The sequence below is a fragment of the Bubalus bubalis genome, chromosome 4, assembly GCF_019923935.1.
Source record: "Bubalus bubalis isolate 160015118507 breed Murrah chromosome 4, NDDB_SH_1, whole genome shotgun sequence".
NCBI classification, from domain to species: Eukaryota; Metazoa; Chordata; class Mammalia; order Artiodactyla; family Bovidae; genus Bubalus; species Bubalus bubalis.
Genome location: NC_059160.1, coordinates 11,846,786 through 11,873,171, shown reverse-complemented (window position 1 = coordinate 11,873,171; position 26,386 = coordinate 11,846,786). Strand labels below are relative to the sequence as shown.

At 54.2% G+C, this 26,386-nt stretch overlaps 2 protein-coding genes across 4 annotated transcripts in view; one reads left to right on the top strand and one right to left on the bottom strand.

The window, feature by feature from the left end:
- The window catches only part of WNT5B (Wnt family member 5B), an 81,672-nt gene that overhangs the window by 18,716 nt on the left and 36,570 nt on the right, over window positions 1-26,386 (top strand). The window lies entirely within an intron of this gene.
- Window positions 15,082-25,658, bottom strand: FBXL14 (F-box and leucine rich repeat protein 14). Of its 3 annotated transcripts, XM_025282949.2 has the most exons (4): window positions 25,333-25,658; window positions 24,229-25,231; window positions 20,863-20,976; window positions 15,082-15,671 (listed from the first exon to the last, which is right to left on the bottom strand). In XM_025282949.2, exons 2-4 carry the CDS (start codon window positions 25,156-25,158, stop codon window positions 15,531-15,533), a joined length of 1,185 nt encoding a protein of 394 aa, XP_025138734.1. In that variant the 5' UTR covers window positions 25,159-25,231; window positions 25,333-25,658; the 3' UTR covers window positions 15,082-15,530. The 3 variants fall into 3 exon arrangements, with proteins under 3 accessions (XP_025138734.1, XP_025138732.1, XP_025138733.1); XM_025282947.2 differs by having other exon boundaries at window positions 24,229-25,657; XM_025282948.2 differs by lacking the exon at window positions 15,082-15,671 and having other exon boundaries at window positions 20,865-20,976; window positions 24,224-25,652.

Genomic DNA, 26,386 nt, shown 5'->3' with positions numbered 1-26,386 from the left:
TGTCCTTTTGTACCTGGCTTGTTTCTTTCAGGACAAGGTCCTCAAGGCTCATCCGTGTGTCACTGTGTGCGTGCACTGTATTTTGTTTATCCAGTCATCCATCATTGGAAGGGTATCGTTTTTTAAAGTTTCTCTAGTTAAGGTCTTCAACATTTTAAAAAAATTACCCGACCGTGTGCCTGTCTGAAGTGCCTTGATGATCTGATTCATCTCTGTGTTTCTAGGGCAGTGCCAGCCGGTCAGTAACGTGTCAAATGAGTGAGCAGACAAATAAATCCGCTGGTGCTTTGATCCAAATATTTACACAGGAGTCAGAACCCAGCCCTTCACCCGAACCCCATTTTCTGGGCTACAGATCAGTACTTCTCTGAGTGTTCTCACCTGTGACAGGAGGGAGGTAATATTTGCTACTAGATTCTTTGCTTGATCCTGTGCTCTTTGAGCTTGTCAGGTTAGGGTTGCTGTTGAAACAGTCAGGATTAACAATGCACTTTCCCCCCCGCCCCCCAGAATGTTTTTATGAATTTAAGAAATTTAAAAAGCTACTCCATTTAAAACCATTCAAGACTTTCCATGGATTTATGTTTTTTAAAAAAAGAAAGAGGGCTTCCCTGGTGGTCCAGTGGTTAAGAGTCTGCCTTGCAATGCAGGGGACACAGGTTCAATCCCTAGTTCAGGGAAGATCCTACATGTCATAAATCAACTGAGCCCATGCACCACAGCTATTGAGCCTGTGCCCTAGAGCCCAGGAGCTGCAACAGGAGAAGCCTGCGCAGCACAGCTAGGGAGTAGCCCCTACTCTCTGCAACTAAAGAAAGCCTGCATGCAGCAACAAAGCCCCAGCACAGCTCAAATAACCAAGATAAATAAATAAAATTATTAAAAAAGAGAGATAAAAGAAAGACCCAGGGACTTCCCAGGTGGTCCAGTGAATAAGACGCCTCTCTCTTGATGCAGAGGCTCCGGTTCCATCTCTGGTCTGGGAGTTAAATCCCACTTGTCACAACTAAAATCAAAGATCCCTCATGCCTCAAGTAACACCCAGCACAACCAAATAAATATTAAAAAACACACACACACACACACACGCAGAAAGAAAAGAAAGAGCCATAGTTACCTGGGCAGGAGGTAATGTGACACGTGTCAAAGCTGCATCCCGGTCCAGGTGTGCTGCAGCCGCGTCCTCCTCCTGAACTTGGGCCGCTGGTCACATCCTCTCTCCTTCCTCTGTTCTTTTCTGAGACCCTCAACTACTCTCTTTTCTTCTCCTATATAATTTTTTCTGACTGTATCTGGTCTGTTCTCTCTGGATGGATGATTTCCTGAAGCTTTATCTCTGCCCAAACTTCCCTCCCAATGGTCCTTCCTGTGTCAGCTACCTCTCGGGGTCTCTTCCTGAGACGTCCCCTCATCTGGGAACTTCAGTCCCACCACACGTCCCACCGTGCTCCCCAAGAATCCCTCTTTATGCCTTCTGGTCCCCCAACATCTCAGGAACTACTCAGCACATATTTATGGACACTGGATGATACTCAGCAAGGGGTTCCCGGCACCCCTGGGTGCATAATTAGCTGGTTAACCCCACAGTCCAGGAAATGGGCAGGCAGGGCTCGACTCCACAACCTCCCTCTGCTCCTTTTGCCATTACCACTCACATCGCTTTCCGAGGGCTGTAGCAACTGAGCACCAACCCCAAGCTGGGGGCTGAAATAGACACAAATTCTATCTATCATCTCCCAATCCAGAGGCTGGTGGTCTGAGATCAAAGCGTCTTCTGGATGCGCTCCTCTGAGGCCATGGGGGACGGGGCGGGATCTGTCCAGGCCCCGTCCCTGCTCCTGGTGGTTGGCAGCAGTTGCAGGTTCTTGGATTATAGACTCACACTCCGATCCCCCCACCTACCCCTGGCATCCCCCCGTGTCTCCACATGGTCTCCCCGGCCGGGGCATATCTGTCTGTGTCCTGATTTCCCCCTTTCATAAGGACACCGGTCACACTGGATTAAAGCCCACCCTAGTGATCTCGCTTTAAGTTGATCACCTCTATAAAGATCCTATTTCCAAATAAGTTTACACAGTGAATGAATGAATGAATGAGTGTGTGAAGCTGGTCTCAGCCTACCTCTCTGACCTCCTTCCCATCACTCCCACTCAAGGGCTTTGTCTTCCGGCCAGATATTTGGCTTCTCGGCCTCGATCTCAGGTTCCAGTCCCCACCCTTGTCCCCACTCAGCTCCACTTCCATGATGGTCGCACCCAACTCCCAACTCCCCACTCCCAACACTCATAGCCCCTGCCTGGGGCCTTTTCTGTGGGGCCTTAGCTTCAGCTTCTGTTATAGCAATCTATCACGGGACCTCACGGTTAAGAGGGATCTTATGGCGGACTGAGACCAAGATGTCTGTGTTGGATTGATTCCTTGGGATGTTTTGAGAATCCTAGCAGATCCTGGAGCCCCACCCACAGGGGTTCTGATTGGCAGGTCTGGGAAAGGACCCAGCAACTTTTACTTTTAAACGCTCCTCAGCGGGGACGTCCCTGGTGGTCTAGTGGTTGGAAATCTGCTTGCCAAAGCAGGAGACATGGGTATGATCCCTGGATCAGAAAGATCCCCGGGAGAAGGAAATGGCACCCACTCCAGTGTTCTTGCCTGGAGAATCCCATGGACAGAGGAGCCTGGTGGGCTAGAGTCCATGGGGTTGCACAGAGTCAGACACGACTGAGCAACTGAGCCGCCGCCACCACCACCGTGTGGTTCGGCGGTGTTGAAAAGGCCCTGGTGTTTAGACCCTGGCTGGCTTCAGCCTTAGCTGAGCCTGGCCGCCCCTTGAGGTCAGACGTATCACAGAACACACGGTCCCCTTACCACTCCCAGGCATGTGTGTGCATGACTCAGTGCTAACAAGTGCTTTCACAATTATTTCATCCTCTCTCCCTTGTTTTCTCTGTGCTGTTAAGTTTCCCTCCCTTTGCAAGGTAAGAAGTGCCAGGAGACCAGGGCAAGAGTTCAGGGAGCGTCCCAGTGTGAACTGTTCTAGTACCAGTTTCTAAGTGCAAGCTGATGGTTGAGAAAGCCGAGTAGGGGGTGCACCGGCCCCCACACACCTGTCCCTGCCCTTGCCCTGACCCCTGCGTGGCAGGCCGGGCCTCTCTGTACACGGGGTCTGGTGCCCCTCTGTACCCTGGGCCGGGTCCCTCTGTACCTGGCACCCTCTATACCCACGGCCCGGCACCCCTCTGCACCGGGGACCCGGCGCATCCCCGACACAGTGTCTGGAGATGACAGGGCTCCAATTCTGGCTGTCGAGCGTGAAAGGCAGATCTGAGGAGCCGCCTCAGAGTCTCAACTTTGTCATTTGAAATGTTTCTGTTATTTTTTTTCTTTTCAGTTCGATGTTTTGCTTGGATCTTGGCCTTGAGTTTATACCCTGTATGGACGGTTTCCTCGTTCCTGCAACCTCCCTTTCATTGTAGTCTCTCTCACGACCGGTCCTTCCTGAAAATGCAGCACTCCCCTCTCCTCGACCCCCCTCCAGGGATGCAGGGATGAGTCAGAGGGACCCCGGTTCCAGGCGCCTTCATAGGGTGCCGACCCCCCATCCCGTACCCGCCTCTGCCTGCCCCTGTTTCATATATGCACGGACATTTCTTTCCACTTCTCATATCTTCTCTTCTTTTGAACTGCCTTGGACAGTATTGCTTTAGTAAGTCTTCCAGTGGGCTGCCCAGGTGGCTCGGTGGTAAAGAATTCGCCTGCCAAGCAGGAGACTTGGGTTCGATCCCTGGGTCGGGAAGATCCCCTGGAGGAGGAACTGGCAACCCACTGCAGGGTTCTTGCCTGGAGAATTCCATGGACAGAGGAGCCTGGCAGGCCACAGTCCATGGGGTTGCAAGAGTCAGACATGACTTAGCAACTAAAACAACAAGTCCTCCAGTCTTGTCAATAATCCAGCTCCTTACTGATGAAGCTGGGGTCTCAGAGCCCATCCCAGAGAGGGCCTGTGGGGGCCCTGGGGGCTCTAGGGGCCCTGAGCCAGGGCAGCAAATTGCATATCTTATCTGACTGCCTGGGGAGGGAAGTGGAGCAGGGGATAAACTCCTCAGGGTCCTGGCCAGGGTGTCCCCATGATGGATTCTGTGACGTCTGGCCATGTTTCTGGTGGAGGGCTTGGAAGTCCACTGCTGTCTGGATGATCAAATCTTCCAATACAGGCCAACAGATACAATACAGGCAAATCTCTTCACAGTAAAATTCAAAACACTATCCAGATTCTTTAGTAGTTTAGTACAAAACTCTTGCTGATTAAATTTTACTGGAGTTTGTAGACCGTGAGCTGGGTTTGAAAAAAAATTTTTTTTGTTGTTTTGCTGATATGTGTCTAATGGAATCTGACCTACGTTACCTCTGCCAGAGGAATTCACAGTTACCGATCGGAGTTAATGTGGCACAAAGAACTGAAAAGTTATCCTCAGGGAATGAGCAGGGGTGAGTCTCTAATGAGGACAGAGTCAGTCATTTTTGTGGCTTAATGTTGCCACATGGAATTCAGGAGGTTCAGAATAGATTCGCAAAGACAGGGTGTTCCCGTGGAAAGGGCAGAGAATTTAGCCTCAGGGAATTGGACTGGTCACTAACTCCGAGACCTGGAAACGGGCCTGACCTCCCTGTGGACCCATTTCCTTGTCTGTAACATCGAGGACTGCCTGGGCTAGACAAGTGGTTTATGAAAACAGTTCTTACCGAGGGGCCAGTTTGGAGGTCCCTTCCCCTCCCCAAGTTTCAACTACACACGTAGTTTTTATTTCTTTTGCTTCGGCACACGATTTCTGTAGAAAAGCAGGCTTCTATTTCTTAAAAAAAATAAATAATAAGTTTAAAGCCAGGGGACTAGATAATCACTACCTCTAAATCTTGGTGATTCAGTATGAGGTCTACCATCAAACTGTCCAAGATGGATAGTATCCTCATGATTTCAGGAAGGCTCCCTAAGCTACAGGTCGGAGCCCACCAGGCTTGCATGAGAGAAGTTCATGCCCTGGGACCCTTACACTAGAGACCAAACCAGAAGCCCCACTGGGGACTTCCCTGGTGGTCCAGTGGTTAAGAATCTGCTTTCCAAGGCAGGGGAAGTGGGTTTGATCCCTGGTCGGGGAACTAAGATCCCACATGCCATTGAGCAACTGAGCCCGCGTGCCACAATTAGAGAGCCTGTGCACCACAAATGAAACCCCGTATGACGTAACAAAAATCCTGCATGCCACAACTGGACCTGAGACAACCAAATACATCAATAAGGCCCACTGGGCAGCAGGAAGGGGAGGGTTTTCAGGGTCCTCAGACTGTTCTTAAACAGCGGTTTCTGGAACAATCGAAAGAGACAAGGTTTCTCCAACCCTGTGGCCATCAGAGCTGGACTGACAGCTGGTAGAGAGCTTGGAGGAGAATGTCACTGAATGGTGCGCCCCTCTGGGCTTCCTCAGCTGTGTCCTGTCGAATCCAGGCCCTGTGGCTATGAAATGTGGACCGAGAGAGGTTGACGGATCAAACTGACCAGGTGACTTGAAGAGAGGCAGAGAGAACGGCACTGTGGGACAGGATTTGCTCGTGATCAGTCTGACCTCCTATTGATGTTTTTAGTCCCCAGCAATTCTCCTCGGTCCTGACTGGCCACAGCCCCGGGGTTTCCCCTGAGCACTTCAGTCTAATTCCAGCAAAGTCAAGGCCATCAAGAGGTCTGCTAGGAGTTCGCTGGAGAAGTTAGGGGCTCTTTTACAAGTTGTCTTTGATGAACTCAATAGTGTGTTTAAAAGTATTTTTAGGTCCATCGTCGTAAACAAATTATTTTTGAACTAGATGGGAAAGATCTAAACACACCATCTAAGCACAACAGTTAGTATCAAAGTATATATCTCTGTTTGTCTTTTATCTGCCCTTAGGAATCTGTACAAACAAATGTGAACAGACTCTGGACTCTAAGAATAATATTTTCTATGCACATATATGGACAGATAAGCAAAACCCCGAGGGAGAAAAAAACTTCTATTAAAATAAAAATAAAGATCCCCCACGGCTTTGACCTCCTTTGCTCCCTAGAGTTCCTTTATTCCACTTTGAGATGAAAGTAGTTCAGTTTCTCAGGAGATGCTGATTAAAAGTTGAACAAAAAGAAAGTCAGTCTAGACAGACTCATTTATCTACTTACCTGCCTGCCTGCCTGGCCCTGATACAAGCACAGGTCTTTGTTTAGGACTGGGGCACTTTACTTTTTAAAAAATTTTATTTATTTATTTGGCCACACAAGGTTCTTAGTTGTGGCATGCAGGATCTTTAGTTGTAGCCTGTGAGGTCTAGTTCCCTGACCAGGGATTGAACGCAGGACCCCTGCCTTGGGAGTGCAGAGTCTTAGTCGGTGGACCGCCAGGGTAGCCCCTAAAGGCACTTTGAATAAACACTCACAGGGGCACTGGGACCATGTCCTCCTCCTCATTGCCCTTGCGGCTCCCAGATGCTCTGGGATCTGGTGGGCCCTCTCCACCCCCAGCACTGGCGTCCTCGCCCCCAGAGCTGCTGTTGGCTTCTGTCCAGCCATGTCTGCCTCGGAGCAGGCGGTTCTGGGAGCCCACAAAGGCACCCGGCAGCCCCCCGGGAGCAGCAGCGAGTGAGCTGGGCTGGAGTTTCCTGCATGTGGAGGGAGGTGAGGGCAGGGCTGCGGTCCTCAGGACAGCATCTCGGATCCTGGGACTCACTGAGCCTGGGGTGCAGGCTGGGCTCGAGCCCTGAACCTTCTTCCTCTCCAGGATCTTGGGTCAACGGGGTCCTGGCTGCAGGGAGCCTGTGCCTCAGGCTTCTGTCCATTTAGAGATGCCCGTGGAGATGGTGCCCCCTGCACAGCCAGCAAGGTTCTGTCTACATTTCACTAGCTTCCAACGGCAGGAACCCTTACATTGTTCCTTTCCTTCTCACAAACGCTTTCTCTAATAAAACAGAATGACCGGAGGGGACCAGGGACAACGCAAACCGTCCTGGACGTCAGGGACCTGGGCCGGCCTGGCCTCCCCCGAGGCTTTTAGCTTGTGCATTGCTGACAAAGTCCAGCCTAGCCTGGCTGACCCGAGGGAGCAGCTGGGGCTGGAGGGAACTTGGCGGTAGACTGCGGGGCTCCCTTCCTGGGCTGTAGCCCAGCCTCCTGCACCGAGCCCTCCTGGTAGCAGGGACCCCCTTCTCTGACTTTGTTTCCATGAAAACACAGGAGGCACTCCCCCATGGACCCCCAGCTCCCAGCTGCAGCACAGAGCAGTCTGGTGAGGGTTGGGGGCGGCTCCCAGTTCGGCCTCTTCCTTCTCCCCCAGTGAGAAGGGGCCTCCATCCCCTGCCTGGCCCAGGGCCTCCACCACCATTGCTGCCAAATAAATATTTACCAAGCAAAGGAGAGCCTTGAGCCCACACTAATTTGTATTTTTAACAAGTCATTCATAAACTCTAGCATTTTAACTATTAGTTAGCAATTAATCCCAATAAACCAGCAGGCTCCTATGATGTGTACCCATGCTGTACGGGTTGGTCAGAAGGGATACTTGTCCGTGTTTTATAGACTTTTTAAGTGAATTTAGCTCCACAAGTGATAAGCCTGGGTTCAGGCATTATGGGCCCTGCGCTCGACTGTCACCTCCACATGGATAGCCTCATCGTCCTGGGAGAGGTTCAGGAGCAGGAGCCCGGGGAAAAGGGCTTCATTGGTCCTATTACTCTGGACCCTCTGGGGGTCTCACCCAGGCTGGCTAGTGCTTAATTTCAAGATCTTATACAGACCAAGGATAAGACTGAGTGCTCAGTTGCTCAATTCTGTCCATCTCTTTGTGACCTCATGGACTGTAGCTTGCCAGGCTCCTCTGTCCATAGGATTCTTCAGACAAGAATACTGGAGTGGGTTGCTATTTCCTCCTCTGAGGGATCTTCCCGGCCCAGGGATCGAACCACATCTCCTGCATTGCAGGCAGATTCTTTACCCCTGAGTCACTGGGGAAGCCCCAAGGATAATATTATCAGCCCCAAATTGGGGGTATTTATCACCTCACTACTGTTGGCAACTCTGAAAGCTGAAGTTGGGTCCAAAAGGATATGGCCACTATCACCAGAGCCCCTGGGGGGAGGGACAAGGCTTCAGATGGAGGTCGAAGGGCAGCTTTGTCATCCAGTTTTCTATTCTGGATGATTTTTTTTAAATATTCATTTCTTCGGTTGCTGTCAGGTCTTACTTGTGGCACACAGGCTTAGTTGCCCTGCGGTGTGTGGGACCTTAGTTCCTGGACCAGGGATCGAACTGTGTCCCCTGTGTTGCAAGGCGGATTCTTATCCACTGGACCACAAGGAAAGTCTCATGGGTTATTTTTTTTAACACATAGTTGAGGGGGGCGGGCTGTGCCAAGTCTTAGTTTCAGCATGCAGCATCTTTAGTTGAGGCATGCGAACTCTTAGTTGCGGCATGTGGGATCTAGTGCCCTGATCAGGGATGGAACCCAGGCTTCCTGCACTGGGAGTGTGCAGTCTTAGCCACTGGACCGCCAGGGACGTCCTGAAAGAGCAACTTTGAAAACAGCTGATCTTTTGTTCCGCAGAGTTTGTTAAAAGGATGGAGAAGTGTAAGGAGAACGATGAATCCGAAAATGAGGGTGATAAGCCCAGGACTGCAGTAAACGGGCATTCTGGGCAGTGACTCAGGAAGTGTGCCAGGGGAGGCAGTGTTGGGAGCTCTCCTGTGAAAGGCACGCTTCTCTTGTGATTTGCTCTTATTTCGGGAGTCGGGCCCCCTCAAGCTCTGCTTCAGAGGTGGTCCACTGTCTCCCGCCATGCACTTTTTCAAAGTTCATCTTCTTGTCCAGCAGGGTGAAGATTACTCATTCATTCCTAGAGAAGGCTGTTGAGTTGTGATAACAAGCGGCAGTGATTCTGCAAGCCTGTTTGTCATGATCTGGGTCAAGGACCCCAGCAGGTCCAGACAGACTGTGTTCCCCTCCTCCTGTCATACCCACCAAAGGCACTGGGAGGGCCAGCACCAAATACCGGGGTCGAATCTGTGCCGTGTTAGGTGTAATAGCCTAAATGTAATCGTCATGTTTCTCCCCATCTGCTTTTTGACGGTTTAAGGTCTTTCTGCAGGAGCATTGGAAAATCAACAAGGCAGAATATGTCGGCAAGTCGTTTATACTGATGAAAACAGGCCAGGGTTGTTGTCTTGCTGGTGGTAGTTGTTGTTGTTTTTTGACCAAAGTCATTTCAGCGACTTTGAAGAAAGGATCTGAAAAATGATCACTCAGCCTAGAATTTATTTTGAAATATATGCTGACCTCTACCTCTCAGAGCCAAACAGCCTAATCCTTGACCATCCCAGGGTGAGTTTAGGAATTTGCGATCGTGTCCTTTTGACTGGGGATCTGCATACATCACTAACCAGCTGGTCTGGAGGGATGAGGTTTCTCTAGGCTGAAACAGAAGGATGAAAACAGAGGGCCAACCGGAGATGCTCATCTTCAGCAGCTAATCTGTAAGGAATATTCCTGTACAAATGACGTCAGAAAAGGTCCTTCCCAGTGCACAGGGAGGGCACATCCCCTTCCGTAGTGTGCATTTCTCAACAAAGACACCAAGTAGGCTGATAAGAATGGTGGGCATCTTGCATTCTTATCTGTGTTGTGCATTAGGAGTTTCTTGGATATTTGCTCAGAGTGAGGGGAAGGGTCAATGTATATAAATAAGGGGGAGGAGACCCGGCAAGACTGGGAACACGACCTCTGCCCTGCAAAGCCTGGGAAGCCCCCTGAATGCTCGAAATCCCCGCGGCGTATGGACCCTCCCCTCCACACTCAGAGCAGGGTTAGAGGTTAATGAATGAGGGCTCTCCCCACACACGGGAGCCTGCCCCACCGTGGCTTTATAAATAGGGGCTTAAACGGGGGTCAGAACAGGACCTGCGTGTTGCTTCCAGCCTCTCCCCATCTCCCTGAAGTCTGGGTGTTCAAAGCTGCCCTCCTTCCTCCAGGGAAGGAGAGGTAAGACCCTGGGCGGCTGCCACCGGCCCCCTGCGTCTCCATCGAGGACCCAGTGGAAAACAAAGCGGGGGAGGGCCTCGCTGCCCCTATTCTTCTCCGTAATCCCTTCGAAAATAATTGCAGAGCCAACCTCTGGCCTCCAGCACATTTTCCACTTGATTAGAGGCCTTTGTGAAGTGGGAAGGGGACCCGCAGGCCTGGACATTGTGCGAGGCCTGAAATGTCCAGCTGGGGTTTTTTTCCATCAAAAGAGGATTTTAGTAAAACCGTTATCAGGGGCTTAGGGGAGCGGAGCCGCTGAGCTGCTCTGCGCGTGGATTAGCACCAGCGGGCCGGGCAGGGCTCTGGGAGGGCGGGAAGGTGTTGGCGGCCACTTACCCACAGGGTCTCCTCGGCAGCCCCGTGAGGTCCCCAGCAGGTGCAAGGGAAGGAGCAGATGGGGGAGAGGGGACCGACCCCAGGGCATGGGGGCTCCTCGTGGGTCCTTCCCTCCAGGCCTCAGGCTCAGGAGGTGGCAGGAGGCTGCGGCACTTGCAGGAGGGGCTGCTGCTCCAGGCCGGGCCCCCCCATCACCGCCTCCACGGAGTCAGGAAGCAGGCGGCCGGCCAGACCACTTCAGAGGGCCAGTGCTGGCCGCGGGGCCCCTGTGTTTTGTGGGGAGGAGGGAGCGGACAGGGGGAGCGGAAGGGTGTGTGCACAGTGGGTGCGGCCGCCTGGCTTTGCTCACTGTGCTGGGGTCTCCGGGCCAGGGACGGAAGGATGACTCGCGTGCCGGCCAGACCTTTGCAGCCAGGACAGGGCACAGAGGCCCCACTCCTGGGGGTTGAGGGTCAGAGTCCAGGCCAGCGGAGCCTCAGGACACAGGGGCCGTCACAACATCCCTAGGACACTGTCAGGCCGGCTGATTTTCCCTGCAGGACGGGGACACCTTCGTCCTGACGACAGTGACGGCCTGGAGGGGGACAGCAATGACTGAAGCCTGGGAGGGGGACCCAACACCTCACAGGGGGATCCGACACCTCACAGGGGGATGCCCCACCTCACAGGGGAGCCCCTCACCTCACAGGGGACCCCCAACCTCACAGGGAAACCCCTCACCTCACAGAGGACCCCCCACCTCACAGGGGGACCCACCACCTCACAGGGGAACCCCTCACCTCACAGAGAACCCCCACCTTACAGGGGACCCCCCACCTCACAGGGGAACCCCTCACCTCACAGGGGAACCCGACACCTCACAGGGGACCCCCCACCTCACAGGGGAACCCCTCACCTCACAGAGGGACCCAACACATATCAGGGGTCCCGACACCTCACAGGGGACCCCCCCACCTTATAGGGAACCCCCTCACCTCACAGGGGGACCTGACACCTCACAGGGGGACCCAACACCTCTCAGGGAGCCCCTCACCTCACGGGACACCCCAACTCACAGGGGAACCCCTCACCTCACAGGGGAACCCGACACATATCAGGGGTCCCAACACCTCACAGGGGAACCCCTCACCTCACAGGGGACCCCCCACCTCACAGGGGGACCTGACACCTCACAGGGAGACCCGACACCTCTCAGGGGTCCCGACACCTCACAGGGGAACACCTCACCTCACAGGGGAGCCCCTCACCTCACAGAGGACCCCCCACCTCACAGGGGGACCCGACACCTCACAAGGGGACCCGACACCTCTCAGGGGTCCCGACACCTCAACAGGGGAACCCCTCACCTCACAGGGGAGCCCCTCACCTCACAGGGGACCCCCCACCTCACAGGGGGACCCCCACCTCACAGGGGAACCCCTCACCTCACAGGGGGACCCGACACCTCACAGGGGAACCCCTCACCTCACAGAGGGACCCAACACATATCAGGGGTCCCGACACCTCACAGGGGACCCCCCCACCTTATAGGGGAACCCCTCACCTCACAGGGGGACCTGACACCTCACAGGGGGACCCGACACCTCTCAGGGAGCCCCTCACCTCACAGGGGACACCCCAACTCACAGGGGAACCCCTCACCTCACAGGGGAACCCGACACATATCAGGGGTCCCAACACCTCACAGGGGAACTCCTCACCTCACAGGGGATCCCCCACCTCACAGGGGGACCTGACACCTCACAGGGGGACCCGACACCTCTCAGGGGTCCCGACACCTCATGGGGAGCACCTCACCTCACAGGGGAGCCCCTCACCTCACAGAGGACCCCCCACCTCACAGGGGGACCCGACACCTCAAAAGGGGACCCGACACCTCTCAGGGGTCCTGACACCTCAACAGGGGAACCCCTCACCTCACAGGGGAGCCCCTCACCTCACAGGGGACCCCCCACCTCACAGGGGGACCCCCACCTCACAGGGAGACCCCCCACCTTACAGGGGGACCCGACACCTTACAGGGGAACCCCTCACCTCACAGGGGACCCCCACCACCTCACAGGGGGACCCAACACCTCACAGGGGAATCCCTCACCTCACAGGGGGACCTGACACCTCACAGGGGAACCCCTCACCTCACAGGGGACCCCTCCACCTCACGGGGGACCCAACACCTCACAGGGGAACCCCTCACCTTATAGGGGGACCCCCACCTCACGGGGGACCCAACACCTCACAGGGAGACCCCTCACTTCACAGGGGGACCCCCCACCTCACAGGGGGACCCGACACCTCACAGGGGAACCCCCCACCTCACAGGGGACCCCCCCACCTTACAGTGGGACCCGACACCTTACAGGGGAACCCCTCACCTCACAGGGGGCCCCTCACTTCACAGGGGGACCTGACACCTTACAGGGGGAACCCTCACCTCACAGGGGACCCCTCACTTCACAGGGGGACCTGACACCTTACAGGGGAACCCCTCACCTCACAGGGGACCCCTCACTTCACAGGGGGACCCAACACCTCACAGGGGGACCCCCCACCTCACAGGGAGACCCCTCACCTCACAGGGGAACCCCTCACCTTATAGGGGGACCCCCCCACCTCGCAGGGGACCCAACACCTCACAGGGGAACCCCTCACCTTATAGGGGGACCCCCACCTCACGGGGGACCCAACACCTCACAGGGAGACCCCTCACCTCACAGGGGAACCCCTCACCTCACAGGGGGACCCGACACCTCACAGGGGAACCCCCCACCTCACAGGGGACCCCCCCACCTTACAGTGGGACCCGACACCTTACAGGGGAACCCCTCACCTCACAGGGGGCCCCTCACTTCACAGGGGGACCTGACACCTCACAGGGGAACCCCCCACCTCACAGGGGACCCCCCCACCTTACAGTGGGACCCGACACCTTACAGGGGAACCCCTCACCTCACAGGGGGCCCCTCACTTCACAGGGGGACCTGACACCTTACAGGGGGAACCCTCACCTCACAGGGGACCCCTCACTTCACAGGGGGACCCGACACCTTACAGGGGGAACCCTCACCTCACAGGGGAACTCCTCACCTCACAGGGGAACCCCCCACCTCACAGGGGGACCTGACACCTCACAGGGGAACCCCTCACCTCACAGGGGACCCCTCCACCTCACGGGGGACCCAACACCTCACAGGGGAACCCCTCACCTTATAGGGGGACCCCCACCTCACGGGGGACCCAACACCTCACAGGGAGACCCCTCACTTCACAGGGGGACCCCCCACCTCACAGGGGGACCCGACACCTCACAGGGGAACCCCCCACCTCACAGGGGACCCCCCCACCTTACAGTGGGACCCGACACCTTACAGGGGAACCCCTCACCTCACAGGGGGCCCCTCACTTCACAGGGGGACCTGACACCTTACAGGGGGAACCCTCACCTCACAGGGGACCCCTCACTTCACAGGGGGACCTGACACCTTACAGGGGAACCCCTCACCTCACAGGGGACCCCTCACTTCACAGGGGGACCCAACACCTCACAGGGGGACCCCCCACCTCACAGGGAGACCCCTCACCTCACAGGGGAACCCCTCACCTTATAGGGGGACCCCCCCACCTCGCAGGGGACCCAACACCTCACAGGGGAACCCCTCACCTTATAGGGGGACCCCCACCTCACGGGGGACCCAACACCTCACAGGGAGACCCCTCACCTCACAGGGGAACCCCTCACCTCACAGGGGAACCCTCACCTTATAGGGGGACCCCCCACCTCACGGGGGACCCAACACCTCACAGGGGGACCCCTCACCTCACAGGGGGACCCCTCACCTCACAGGGGAGCCCAACACCTCTCAGGGGTCCCGACACCTCACAGGGAGGACCCCCCACCTTACAAGGAGACCCACCACCTCACAGGGGGACATATCACTTTACTCCCAGCCTGGGAACTGTAGCTGGAATTTTTGTCTGGTGTCTGATTTGACACAACCAGAGAAGAAGGCCTCTCTTCTTGAAAACCCGAGCTCCCAGCCCCTTCTGGGGAGATGAGCACCCCCAGCCCCTCTTGGGGACCAGGCTGGCGGTCCCTCTGCCCTTACCTCACGTGGTCCCCTCTGCTTGACGTGTGTGATCTGTGTCCTCTTTTGTTTATCTGGGTTCTTTCCCTGAATCTCTGTGTTCTGCGGGTCGCTGACAGTGATGTATTTCGGCCTGAGAGTCCATGGAGCTGCCCAGAGGGCTTCTGCTTTCGTTCAGCCTTCTCGCTGGCAGGAGTGGTGATCAGCTGCAGGCCTGGGTCCTGAGCTCCAGAAACTTCTCCTTTCTCCTCCTCCATTTCCTAACCAAAAACCACCTTGGTGTCACCAGGTTGGGGGCCAAGCCTCGTCGGGCTGACCTGGCGTGGCACGGCCACCTCCCGGCTTCCACGCTTTTATTCCACGACTGCACCAGCTGCCCTTTGGAGCCTTGTTTCCATTGCTGAGGCCAGACGATCAAGACCAAGATGGCAGGCGCCCCCAGCCTGTTCCTCGTGTGCCATTTTATGGAATCTGGCCAGGTTGGCTCAGAAGTTCTTTCTCCTTATCTTAATTTCTGCTGCCTTTTCCTAATGCCTGTTTCCCCCAGGAGGAATCTAGGAATGCGAGCCCCTCACTGCTTTATCAGCCTTTTAATTGTTCTCAGGTTCACAGGTTCCTTTAGAAGATACTCATTTTGATTAAAAACAAAAGAATTGATACTCCCCAAATTTTAAAATAGTTGTTTCTTTTCCAAGGAGCTCTAGAATTTTTCATCACAAACAGTATCCTTCTGTTTTTTTTTAGTTTTGTAGTTGAAAAAAGCCAGCACCTTTGCTCCTCCTGTTAAAATGGATATTTCCATGTATGAGGGCAAACATTTTCCCAAGTTGTTCTCCCCAACCCCCTGAATATGCCAATCTAACAGGATTTATATATGATGGTCTTAAACTGAAATTAGACAGTGACATTTGGTCCCTGCCAGCGACATCAGGGAACCGTCCTCAGGGCGCATCTGATACCTGCTCCCCGAACGGCGTGCCCAGGAAGGGGATCCCTGACCCCGCTGAAACTGGAAAATTCCGTTTCATCTTTCTGGAGGCGTGAGGTTCTCCCGCTTGAAGTTCTCTGTCGGGTGCTCGGAACTGGGCAGCAGTTCACAGACAACGCTGCCACCTGCTGGCGGGACGCGAAGCTCACAGGCGCCGTGGATAAAGACGGTGGTAGCCTCCACGTGGAAAAAAAAATACGTAGAATTTTGTATGAATGGTACTTTACTTTTCTGCCCTCCAGTGAATCCTAGTGAACTTGGGGTAAAGGAAAGCATGAGGTCAGACCCCCGGCTCTGACACTGGTGTGGACACGGCCCAGGGCCAACCCCCGGTGGGGAGGGTGAATGGGTGCGAGAGGGTTTGGGGGAGAGGGGGTGGAGGTCGAGGAGCAACCCAGGAGGAGAGAATGACTTTCCACCCCTGCATTTCACAAGGGGCCACCCGTGACCTGTCTCCTAACTTGTGTGGACACAGTTTCGATTCTGAAGCAAGAAGGGGCGGGGCTGTTGCTGCTCGACCTTGTGCCCTGCTTACTGGAGTGCATTTCCAGTGGTCCTCCTGTGATCCTGTTGAGAATTAGACCCTCCTGTGTGGAGGAAAGATGGACCAGCTGCCTCTCCCGTGGGTCACGCTGTTCTGTCGCCCCTTGACAGGCGTATGGACTTCAGGGAGCTGGAAAGCCCAGTTGTCCATCCTGTCTAGGCTCAAAACTCCCCAAGGCCTTTCTCTGCTTCCGGTGGCAGCAAACTGGGAGCTTGACAAAGTTCAGACCGCGGAACTCCGCCTTACTGTTTTCACAGATCTCTTAAAGATTCTAAAGATTGTCCATTTGAAATGAATTAGAAGAGCTAGAAGTTGTCACTTTAATTAGGTATTTTCATACAGTTTGCTCAAGGCACACTTGCTGGCCCTTTTTTTTTTTTTCCCTCTTCTTTTTGGTAATTCATAGCAGTAGGGTTTGAGCCATGGAGTTAAAGTTTAAAATGTGCTATGCTAAGTTGTTTCAGTCATGTCCGACTCTTTACGACCCTATGGACTGTAGCCCACCAGGCTCCTCTTATCCATGGTGATACTCCAGACAGAAATACTGGAGTGGGTTGCCATTTTCTACTCCAGGAGATTTTCCTGACCCAGGGATCGAACCCAAGTCTCATGCCTCCTGAAAGCCATAGTCATCTTGTCTTCCATCTGAGAAGGCTAAGAATTTGAGGTGTTTAGCTGTTACAATTCCCGTTTTACCCATCTGTCCGATTTTGGCCTCAGTGATTTTAATAAAGATTCTGAGGAGTATCAATATGATTTGGGGGTTCCTTTCTATTTAGAGACTGCTTCTCAAAAAGCAGAATGGAAGTCAGTAGCTATTCCAACATAAATGTGCTCGAGTGTCCATATAAAACTGCCAGTTTGGGGTAAGATTTCCTAAGGAGAAACGTTATTACGGACGTTTGTAGTTGATACTTTCCTGATCTTTTTAGACCAGGAAAACAATACTTCCCAAGCCATGTGGAATAATTTCACACTAGTTATAAAAAATGAATCTGGACTCAACTCTTTCCCCGAGGTGCCATTCCCATTGCTCAGACCCTGATATGGGGGGTCTCCGCCAGCACTGTGAGCTTGGTTACGTCCACCAAGGAGTGGGAGACAGAAGTGGTTGTCAATGGGAGCTACTAGACCCTTTTACTCTTGGGACAAGAGGGATCTGTAGGTAAAACAGCTGGAAAGTCAAGACCCTTGATCCTTGAGTGGTGAGAACACAGCCCATGTTCCCACAGCTCAGTTCTTCTTTGTGAGTCGGGCGGCCCGAGAGTGTGGTGTGTTGGGCTGTGACTTCTCAGCGTGGAGGTGTGTGCAGTGTCTGTGTGTGACGCAGCAGTGCTGGGGGGCTGGCTCGTGTGCTGGACAGCGGGGGACCGACTGGGGGACCGGTACGCTAAGGCCGTTGACCAACTCCTTACACAAGCTTTCCAGTTCCTTGCAAAATGCTGGACACAGTGTTTGAGTCTGCACAGTGTAATACTTATTAACTAGTAATAATAACTTAGAGGGGGCTTTCCTGGTGGCCCCATGGTTAGGACTCCACGCTTCCATTGCAGGGGGCACGGGTTAGATCACTGCTGGAGGAAATTTAGATCCTATATGCCACGTGGAGAGGCCCAAAAACCAAAACACAAAACTTTCAGCATTCAGGGTGCTTCCTCCAGGTAAAAATAACATTCCCTGGCTCAGCTCCTTCAGAAGTGGGACGGGGTGTCCGGTGTTGCTTAGCAACAGCTCAACAACCAGGATCTGGCTCCCGCTGGCTGGGGACAGGCCTCCTCACTGATGGGGAATGCCTGGGGCCGTCACCTGGGCACGGTCTTTCACCCTCGTCAAGCCTCCTTCCCCATTTCTAAAATGAAATGTCCAGTATCTACCAGATTTGAGAAAACAGGAATTGTGAGATGGGGAAGCCGCACAGGGTCACAACTCCGTGCACCCGGGGGCGGTGTCCATATCCCACTCGACTCTGCCCGGCATGTGTGACCAGGAGGCTGTTCACACTCACAGATGAAAGTGAACACACAAGGACATGGGGCATTTGTCCTTTACACAGAGTGGAAGGGTGACAAGCTCATAAAACGCTTTTAAGTCTTCTAAGAAAGTATGCGCACGTTTCTGTGTTAACGTACAGGAGGTAGAGGAATTCCACGTGGATTCTGTTTTACTTGCAGGGGGTGGCGTTAACATACCCCATCAGGGGCTGTGTCTCCTGCTCTTGGCCGACTCCCTCTTGCCCCTAGACTGAAGGAGCGGCTGAGTGTGGTACCCAGCACTCGGCACAGGCAGCTCCAGCAGGCAATGTCAGAGCCACTCCTGGGAAAGATGAAAGGGCTGACACTGACCAGGTGTGGACATTTAAAGGTGCGGTGTCTGGAAATACCCGTCTTCTATCCGAGACCTAAGTGTCTGCTCTTCTCCCTGCTGTGCACTCACCCTGGAGACATTCTAAGTTAACAGTTGGCACAGGCACAAATATCAGGTCTTCTCTGTCTGATAACATTCACTTTTCAAAAACTGTCACTTGCTCCCCACTCTGAACAAGGACCTCGACAAGATGAGACAGAGGTGTGGCCTGGGCACTGGCTTCCGATTTCTAATCCTGTGCTTCCCAGGATCCACAGAGCCCCAGCCCTGACTCCTCATGGGTCACGGTGGCACACAGTTTAGGTCTTGCCCTCTAGTAAAGGCACATAATTAGCTTGTTAAAGGGGGTGACAACTGATGCAGGGGGAGGAGGGCAGCAGAGGGGCAACCACTGGCCCCGTGGCCACAGCAGGGCCCTGGGAGCAGAGGGGCTGCTGTCAGAAGCTGTAGGAGGTCTGGGTTTTGGTTACAAATCTGATCTCTTAATAAGAGGGTGTTATTCGTGGCATCCGGTCCCATCACTTCATGGCAAATAGATGGGGAAAAAGTGGAAACAGTGACAGATTTCATTTTCTTGGGCTCCAAAATCACTGCGGACGGTGACGGCAGCCATGAAATTAAAAGACGCTTGCTCTTTGGAAGGAAAGCTGTGACAAACCTGGACAGCATATTAAAAATCAGAGACATCACTTGGCCAACAAAGGTCCTTACAGTCAAAGCTATGGTTTTTACAGTAATCATGTATGGATGTGAGATCATAAAGAAGGCTGAGCACCGAAGAACTTATGCTTTTGAATTGTGGTGCTGGAGAAGATTCTTGAGAGTCCCTTGGACTGCAAGGAGATCAAACTCCTCAATCCTAAAGGAAATCAACCCTGAGTATTCACTGGAAGGACTAATGCTGAAGTGCCAATACTTTGGCCACCTGATGTGAAGAGCCAACTCATTGGAAAAGAACCTGATGCTGGGAAAGATTGAAGGCAAATGGAGAAGATGGCAGCAGAGGAGGAGATGGTTAGCTAGCATCACGGACTCAATGGACATGAATTTGTGCAAACTCTGCGAGATGGTGAAGGACAGGGAAGCCTGGCATGCTGCATGCAGTCCATGGGGTCACCAAGAGTCGGACATGACTTAGCGACTGAACAACAAAATTCTTTGGGCTTCCCAGGGGGACAGTGGTAAAGAATCTGCCTGACAGATGGGGGTTCGATCTCTGGGTTGGGAAGATCCCCTGGAGGAGGAAATGGCAACCACTCCAGTATTCTTGCCTGGGAAATCCCATGGGCAGAGGAGCCTGGTGGGCTAGAGTCCATGGGGTTGCAAAGAGTTGGACACGACTCAGCACAAATTTTTTGTGAACACGGTGTTCCCTGGGGTCCTTGATCCTCTTCTCTGGCTTTGAAAACCTGAGTTCAAATTCTCAAAGTCAGAAGGAAAAGATTTTACTAATATTTGGAGATCAGCACCTGTCTAGTAGCCACTTTGGGAAAGTGGGGGGAGATGGGGAAAGGCTGCTTTAGTTTGCATATGTCTCCATTTAAGAGAAGGCTCTTAGCTTTAAAAAGAAACTGCTGGGACATCCCTGCTGGTCCAGTGGTTAAGAATCTGCCTTGCTAATGTATGGGTTGTGGGTTCAATCCCTGGTCCCCCTGGTCAGGGAACTAAGATCCCACATGCTTCGGAGCAACTAAGCGCATGTATGGTGCAAGTAAGACCCGACGTAGCCTAATAAATCTTTTTTTTAAAAAACCTTCCATAAAAGGAACCTTTGCTTTTTCAGATCTCTATTGGCTGATTTGAATCATGAAAGCATATGATCAGCTTGAATTTTCTGAACTATTTAAGGTTGTACCGTAAGTTGAGCAAGCATCCTTGTCATTGCTGCCAAACTTGGAATGAATCAAGTGGGGCCCCCCGACCCCTACCCCTGCACCTTAGGATGGAGGAATTGGGCAGGAAGGAATCTGAGGAGGGGAGTTATTCCCGGATACCCAGCTCTCTTAGCTAGGGGCCTGTCCTGGTCCTGGAGGGGCTGCAGGTGCTGCCTGAACCCCGCCCTCGCTTAGGTCATCTTTTAAGCAACGCTCTTGCCCCATGTGTTGTGGATAAGCAGGGGGAACCCTTTCCCGATTGCCACCCAGACAGTTCCTACTGAGGCTTGTTGCTTCTAGACGATAAGGTTGACACTAAGTTCCTATTTTGGTTTGTCAGTTCTGAAGTTTCAGGGAACACCCGAGCCAGGTTTTTTTCTGTTATTCTAAAAATTGCCCTGCAGTGCCTCTTAATGTGTGTACCACCCACAAATGACGTATCCACTCGAGTTCTAAGTGCTGCTCTTCTTTAAAAGCATCCCCTTCTATTCCTGTAGGTACGGTGAGGCCAAACCCACTTCTCCCTCTCAAGTGGTGCCCTGTGGCCTGAGCTTGTCCATCCTGCATTCAGGCAGCCAGCACTCACTTCCGGGAGGTCACCTTCCATGAAACCAAGGTGCAGTCTGTAGTTGATCCTTCTTGGGGAGCAAAAGGGCCTGGACTCAGTGGCTGGCTGACTTAAGGCGAGCAGTATTCTTACCTGGAAAAGAGGGTAGCTTTCAGCAGGCCACTTTGAGGACTAGATGTGTACAAGCACAGGCAAAGCACAACACAGGTTCTCAACCCCAATTCCTTTCTTTCCGTCCCAAAACGTTGAGGGATGACAGTCGCCTCTGATGGAAGAAGGAGGTTTGTTCATTGTTTGCCAGAGACGCTCCAGATGGATTCTGAAGTATGCCCAGTTCAGGATGAGGAACTAGGCCCCCAATCTTAACTTCCAAACATTAACTTACCAGCCTTGAATCAAGCTTATATTTAACTTTGAAAGTAAAAAATAAACAGAGAAGCAGAAAAACCTTCCGGTTATAGTTGGCAGATTACTTTTCGTATTAAATGAGAGGTGACCACAGAGTCTAAGACTTAGGAGGTACTCAGATTTTTACTGGCTGAATGTGCACAGCCCTGCAGTCTCTTGGGAGAAGAAAACCAGTCTGAGAATTCAACTGCTTGTGGGGGCTGTAGAGGCAAACGCTGAATCAGAAAGCTGACCCTGTTTCAGAGTTCGTCCTCACCAGGGTTCACACATTTTTTTCCCCAGGCAGTAAGCACTGTAACCTAAGAGGAAAGGGACAAATCCACACCTTCCCCAAAGAAAAGGAAGATGGATCTAGTGTCAGGCCCCATTAGACCCACTTGTGAAAGCTCTCCAAAAAGGAACAATGCGGCTTTTGTGATCGGCCCCAGCAGCGAGCTTGGAAACTTTACAGAACAATCTTCCCCAAGAGAAACCTGGTTCTTACTCTCTTCCTGGAAAGAGGTGTGGATCCAGGAAAGCGCTGTGCTGCTCTGACCAGCATTTTCTGAGATCAGTATTAAAACCAGACAGGCCTATGTGAAACCAGGAATATGAACAGCCTCGCTATATACACTTCTGTTTCCACAGCCCAACAACAGGGTGTCAGATGATTTAGTTATTGTCTACCAAAAGGAGCTCCTTGCTGGAATTGGTTGGTATTCTGCCCCGGTGCAGGCTAAGAACCCACCAGAGAGGATGGAGTGACCGCCTTCTTAAAATGCAAATGGGCAAGAACTCCAGGCCCGCCTCCTTCTTAAAATGCAAATAGGCAAGAACTCCAGGCCCTCCTCCCCACCGACTCAGTGGGGCTGGTGGAGAATGCTAAGGAGGGACCGGGTGCCCCCCTCCCCTGCCCAGGGCTCCCTCTGAGGCTCAGTCCGCTTGCCTGAGTGCCCTTAACTTTCCCAACAACAATGGCCCTGGTGCCCGCCCCGCCCTCTCGCAGCCTCCCCCACACCCTCTAGGGATCAAGAAACCCATCCTTCTTCCCACTTCCACATCTCATGACCCATTTCTCGAACATCTCCCCTAGGTCTCATGTCCTTGTGGAGAAAAACTGGCCACCCTGGTGGAATTGTGACTCTTACAAAAGTTTCATTTTGTTCAGTTTCTTTAAATTTCCATGTTGTTGACAGTTCAGAAATGATAAATCTCCATTCTAATCACATTTCTAGCAACAGAACATTTAGATGTCAGCAGTAAACTTTATACAGGATAAATTTTTCACCACAAGCTTACTCACACCACACAGGCTCCACCGAACCCTGCATCTTATACTTTTACTTCAGAGATGCAAACCCACCTCCTACTTTGGCCTGGACCCAAACACACACACTGCCTTAAAAATAATTCACAGATACAAGGCTTTTGGTTGTTGTTTTTTTTTTTTTTTTTTTTTTTCAAAAAACATACTTCATATTTCCTCTTTTATTATATAAATATCAGTTTAACCTTTTACTGTAAGAATATAAACGTTTTAAGAGGATCTTTGTTATTATTTATACAAATTCACAAACAGTACAATTAATTGATAAAGGTCTCTGGGTTTCTTTAACTCCATGGTCTCGCATGTTGCTGTGGAGGATTCTAAAAAAATAAACAAAACGAACAAAAAACTCCAACAGAAAAATATACATCCTACTCAGAAGTGATTTTTTTTTTTTTTTAAAGCCACAAGTCCCAACCCCCACCAAAATAAAGCAAGGCGTTTATTCCTCCATTTAGAAACAGAATTTTTAAAAAACCCACCAACACCTGTTTTATTAACAGAATAGAGATAAGACATGAATTTCAGTCTCCTCCCTTCACACCAGGGCCCGGGGCCTCTCTAAGCCAGTGCCAGTTCCAGCTCCTCTGCTCCCTACAGGAAGCCTCACTGTGACCTTTTCGTGGGGAAATGTGGAAGAGAGGGAGGGCAGGGCAGACGTTGCATATATAATCATCATTTTCAAGACACAATCTGCACCTCAGACAGACCAAACAAAAAAAAACAACAGTCCAACTCTCATGTCTCCCACACATTTGTGCTATAAATTAAGTCAAGATTTAGGAGCATGGGCTGGGTCCTCAAATGCTTACGGACAAGGAGAAAAAGAAAAATAAGAGCCAGAAATGTGAAGTGGGAAACACTGGATGGATGGGGCTTGGGAAGAAGCCAAAACGAAAAAAGACGTACAAACCTAATGGGCATCTTTCCAGTCCAGGCACAAAAATGTTTCAGTCTCAAAATATCTCTCTTGTAGAATTCCAGGGCTTCAGAGAAAAAAGTAAACTAAAACGAGGTAGCCAGACATATATATGTGTGTGTGTGTATATATATATATATATAACTTATATATATATAATATATAGAATATACTCAGCAGAAAAAAAAGAGACAAGTTGATGTCAAGTTTCTTCAAAAAATAAAAAAAAGAGACAATACGAATGAAATGAGCGTAAGTAGCAGAATGCTGTCAGAGGAGCGATGAGGCGAGACTGGGATTAGTTACAAAGTGGAAGAAGGGTGAAAAGGCCGTTGTAGTTGGGTTTGCTTTTATACATTTCGAAATAAAAACCAGATCACAGTATTCAAATGAAAGCTTAAGTGAAGGCAGACATTTTCCTCAACTCCCCAGGGCTGGAGGGATTGCTCACTCCCACCCCCACCCCCACTTCCAGGCGCAGCGCGGACACAGTAGCTCAGTCCCTCCTCCGGACCCCCAACGGGAGGAGTGGGTGGTGGGCGGCGGGTCCATCTCCACACCCTCAGGGAACAGGAGAGGGGCGGGGGGGAGGGTGGAGGGACCCCCACCCTGGACACACGTGAAGGGAAAAGGGGAGGGGATCCTGGGGGCTTCCGGTCATCGCCCCACCGCGTCCGCAGCCGGAGGGCGAACAGGGCGGGACTGGGGGTGGGGGGCACGGGGGGGACGGGTGCTGCCGCCCTCACCTGACCTTCTCACTGTCCGTCATCTGCCAAAGGCCCAGGTTGAGTACCTTGAGGCAGGGCAGCTGCGTGATGCGCTCCAGGCCGCGCTTGGTGATGCGGGTGCAGCCGTACAGGTCGATGCCGGTGAGTTGGCTCAGGTGCTCCGCGATGAGCTCCAGGCCCTTGTCCGTGATGCGCACGCACTGGCCGATGTTGAGCGTGCGCAGCCCGTGCATCTGCCGCACCATGCGGTTGATGCCGTCGTCGCTGATGTGGCAGGAGCAGAGGGACAGGGACTTGAGGCCGTCCAGCCCCTGCGCGATGTAAGCCAGGCTCTGGTCCCCCACCTTGTCGCAGAAGGACACGTCCAGCCCCGACAGGCGCAGGCTGCCCATGGCCAGATGCATGATGCCCGTGTCGCTGATGTTGTCGCACGAGCGCAGGTTGAGGCTGCGCAGGCTGCCCATGTGCGACAGGTGCAGGAGGCCGGCGTCCGAGATGCCCCCGCAGAAGCTGAGGTTGAGGAGCCTCAGGCCCGTCAGTCCCCGGGAGATGTGCTTCAAGGACAGGTCCGTGAGCTTCTGGCAGTCCTGCAGCGTGAGCTGCTCCAGGCCCAGGCAGCCCTCGGCCGCGCTGCGCGTCATGCCGGCCAGGTGCCCGATGCCCACGTCCGAGAGGTGGCGGCAGCTGCGGAGATTGAGGCTCTTGAGGCGCTGCAGGCCCCAGGCGATGAGCAGGAGGCCGGTGTTGGTGATGTTGCTGCAGCCGCCCAGCTCCAGCACCTCCAGGCCCTTGAGGTACTGGGCGATGCGGCCCAGGCTGCTGTCGGTGATCTGCTTGCAGAGGCTCAGGTTGAGCGCGCGCAGCGAGCCGATCTCCTGCACGAACGCGTGGCCCAGCCCGTTGTCGGTGAGGTTATAGCAGCCGCTGAGGTTGAGGCTCTCGATGTTGGCCATACCCTGGATCACGTAGCTGAGGCTGCGGCGCAAGCTCAGGATCTGCACCCGGCGGATGCCCCGGGCCTGCAGGCTGGGGAACAGCGACGGGTTGGCCCGGCGCAGGTGCAGCTTGGCCTCCACCCCCCGCCACACCGACTTGTGGTAGGCGGCGTCCCGCCAGGCCGTGCACACCTGCGCCGCGCGCCCCTTGTCGCGCACGTCCAGGTAGCCGAAGATCATGGCCAGCAGCTCCGGGAACAGGCACGAGATGTGCGTCTCCATCTTCCTCCCCGCGGCGCCGGGGAGGAGGCGCGGGCCCCGCTCCCGCCCGAGCGACGAGGCGGCTGGCCGGCCGCGCCGCGGGCCCAACGGACGCGCCTCCCGCCTTCCGGCTCGGCGCCGCTCCTCCTCCAGTCCGCGCGTCCTTCCTGCCCGCCCTCCCCGCCCGGCGCGCTCGGCGTTCACATCCCGGGCGGGCGCCCCCGCGGCCCGGCCCTCGCTGGGCTCAGCCCCGCTGCGCCCGGCCCGCGCCGCCCCGCCGCCGCCGCCGCCGCGCCCCCGGCCGCATCCTCCGGCGCCCCGCGGGCCGGGCTGCGCGCTCGGGCTGGGCGCCGGGAGGCTGCGGCCGCCTTTGTCCTCGCCCGCTTTTCAAAGCTGCCAGCGGGCCGCCCGCACTCGGCCTCCCCAGCGGGGGGACCTCGGGCCGGCGCGCTCTCGGCCCCCGCGTCCGCGCGCGGGGCAGCGCTGGCCGGCACGGAGCGCGCGCGCGGAGCCGACCCGGGGCGAGCGGCGGCCGCGCCGGGGGCGTCCGGGCCGGACCCGCTGCTCTCCGCGCCTCCGCGCCCCCGCCCCCCGCGCTCCCCCGCGCGCGCGCGATGGTACGAGCCTGCGCGCCGGAACTGCCGGCGTTGCCCTGGAAACCGAGCGCCGGCCCGCCGCGGGTTAACCCTGTGCTCGCCGTCTGGACGTGGGAAGCCCGCAGCCGCTTCCGCCGCCGCCGCCGCCCGCGGGGAGCTGCCGGCCACGCCCGGCCCGCGTCTCGGCTCTGAGCCTCCGGTCCGAGGCTGCCCCGCGCGCCCCTTGCCCAGCCTCCCGCTGGCTCCCTTTATCCTCCCTCAAGACTCTCCTGCCCAGATCCTGGCTGGGGGCCGCTCCGCTCCCCTCCCTGCCTGAGTCCCCGGGGCCCCGCGGCGCGTCTGTGCGGCCACCCTCTCGGTTCTCCCCAGTGGGCAGCTTCCCACGGTTC

Coding starts and splice junctions, on each gene's coding strand:
- FBXL14 (XM_025282947.2), bottom strand. CDS start 25,422: ATGGAGACGCACATCTCGTGCCTGTTCCCGGAGCTGCTGGCCATGATC. Junction 20,977..24,228: donor AGATGACGGACAGTGAGAAG/GTCAGGTGAGGG, acceptor CCTCTTTTCCAG/GTAAGAATACTGCTCGCCTT. Junction 15,672..20,862: donor TGGAAGGTGACCTCCCGGAA/GTGAGTGCTGGC, acceptor TTCCACGTGGAG/GCTACCACCGTCTTTATCCA.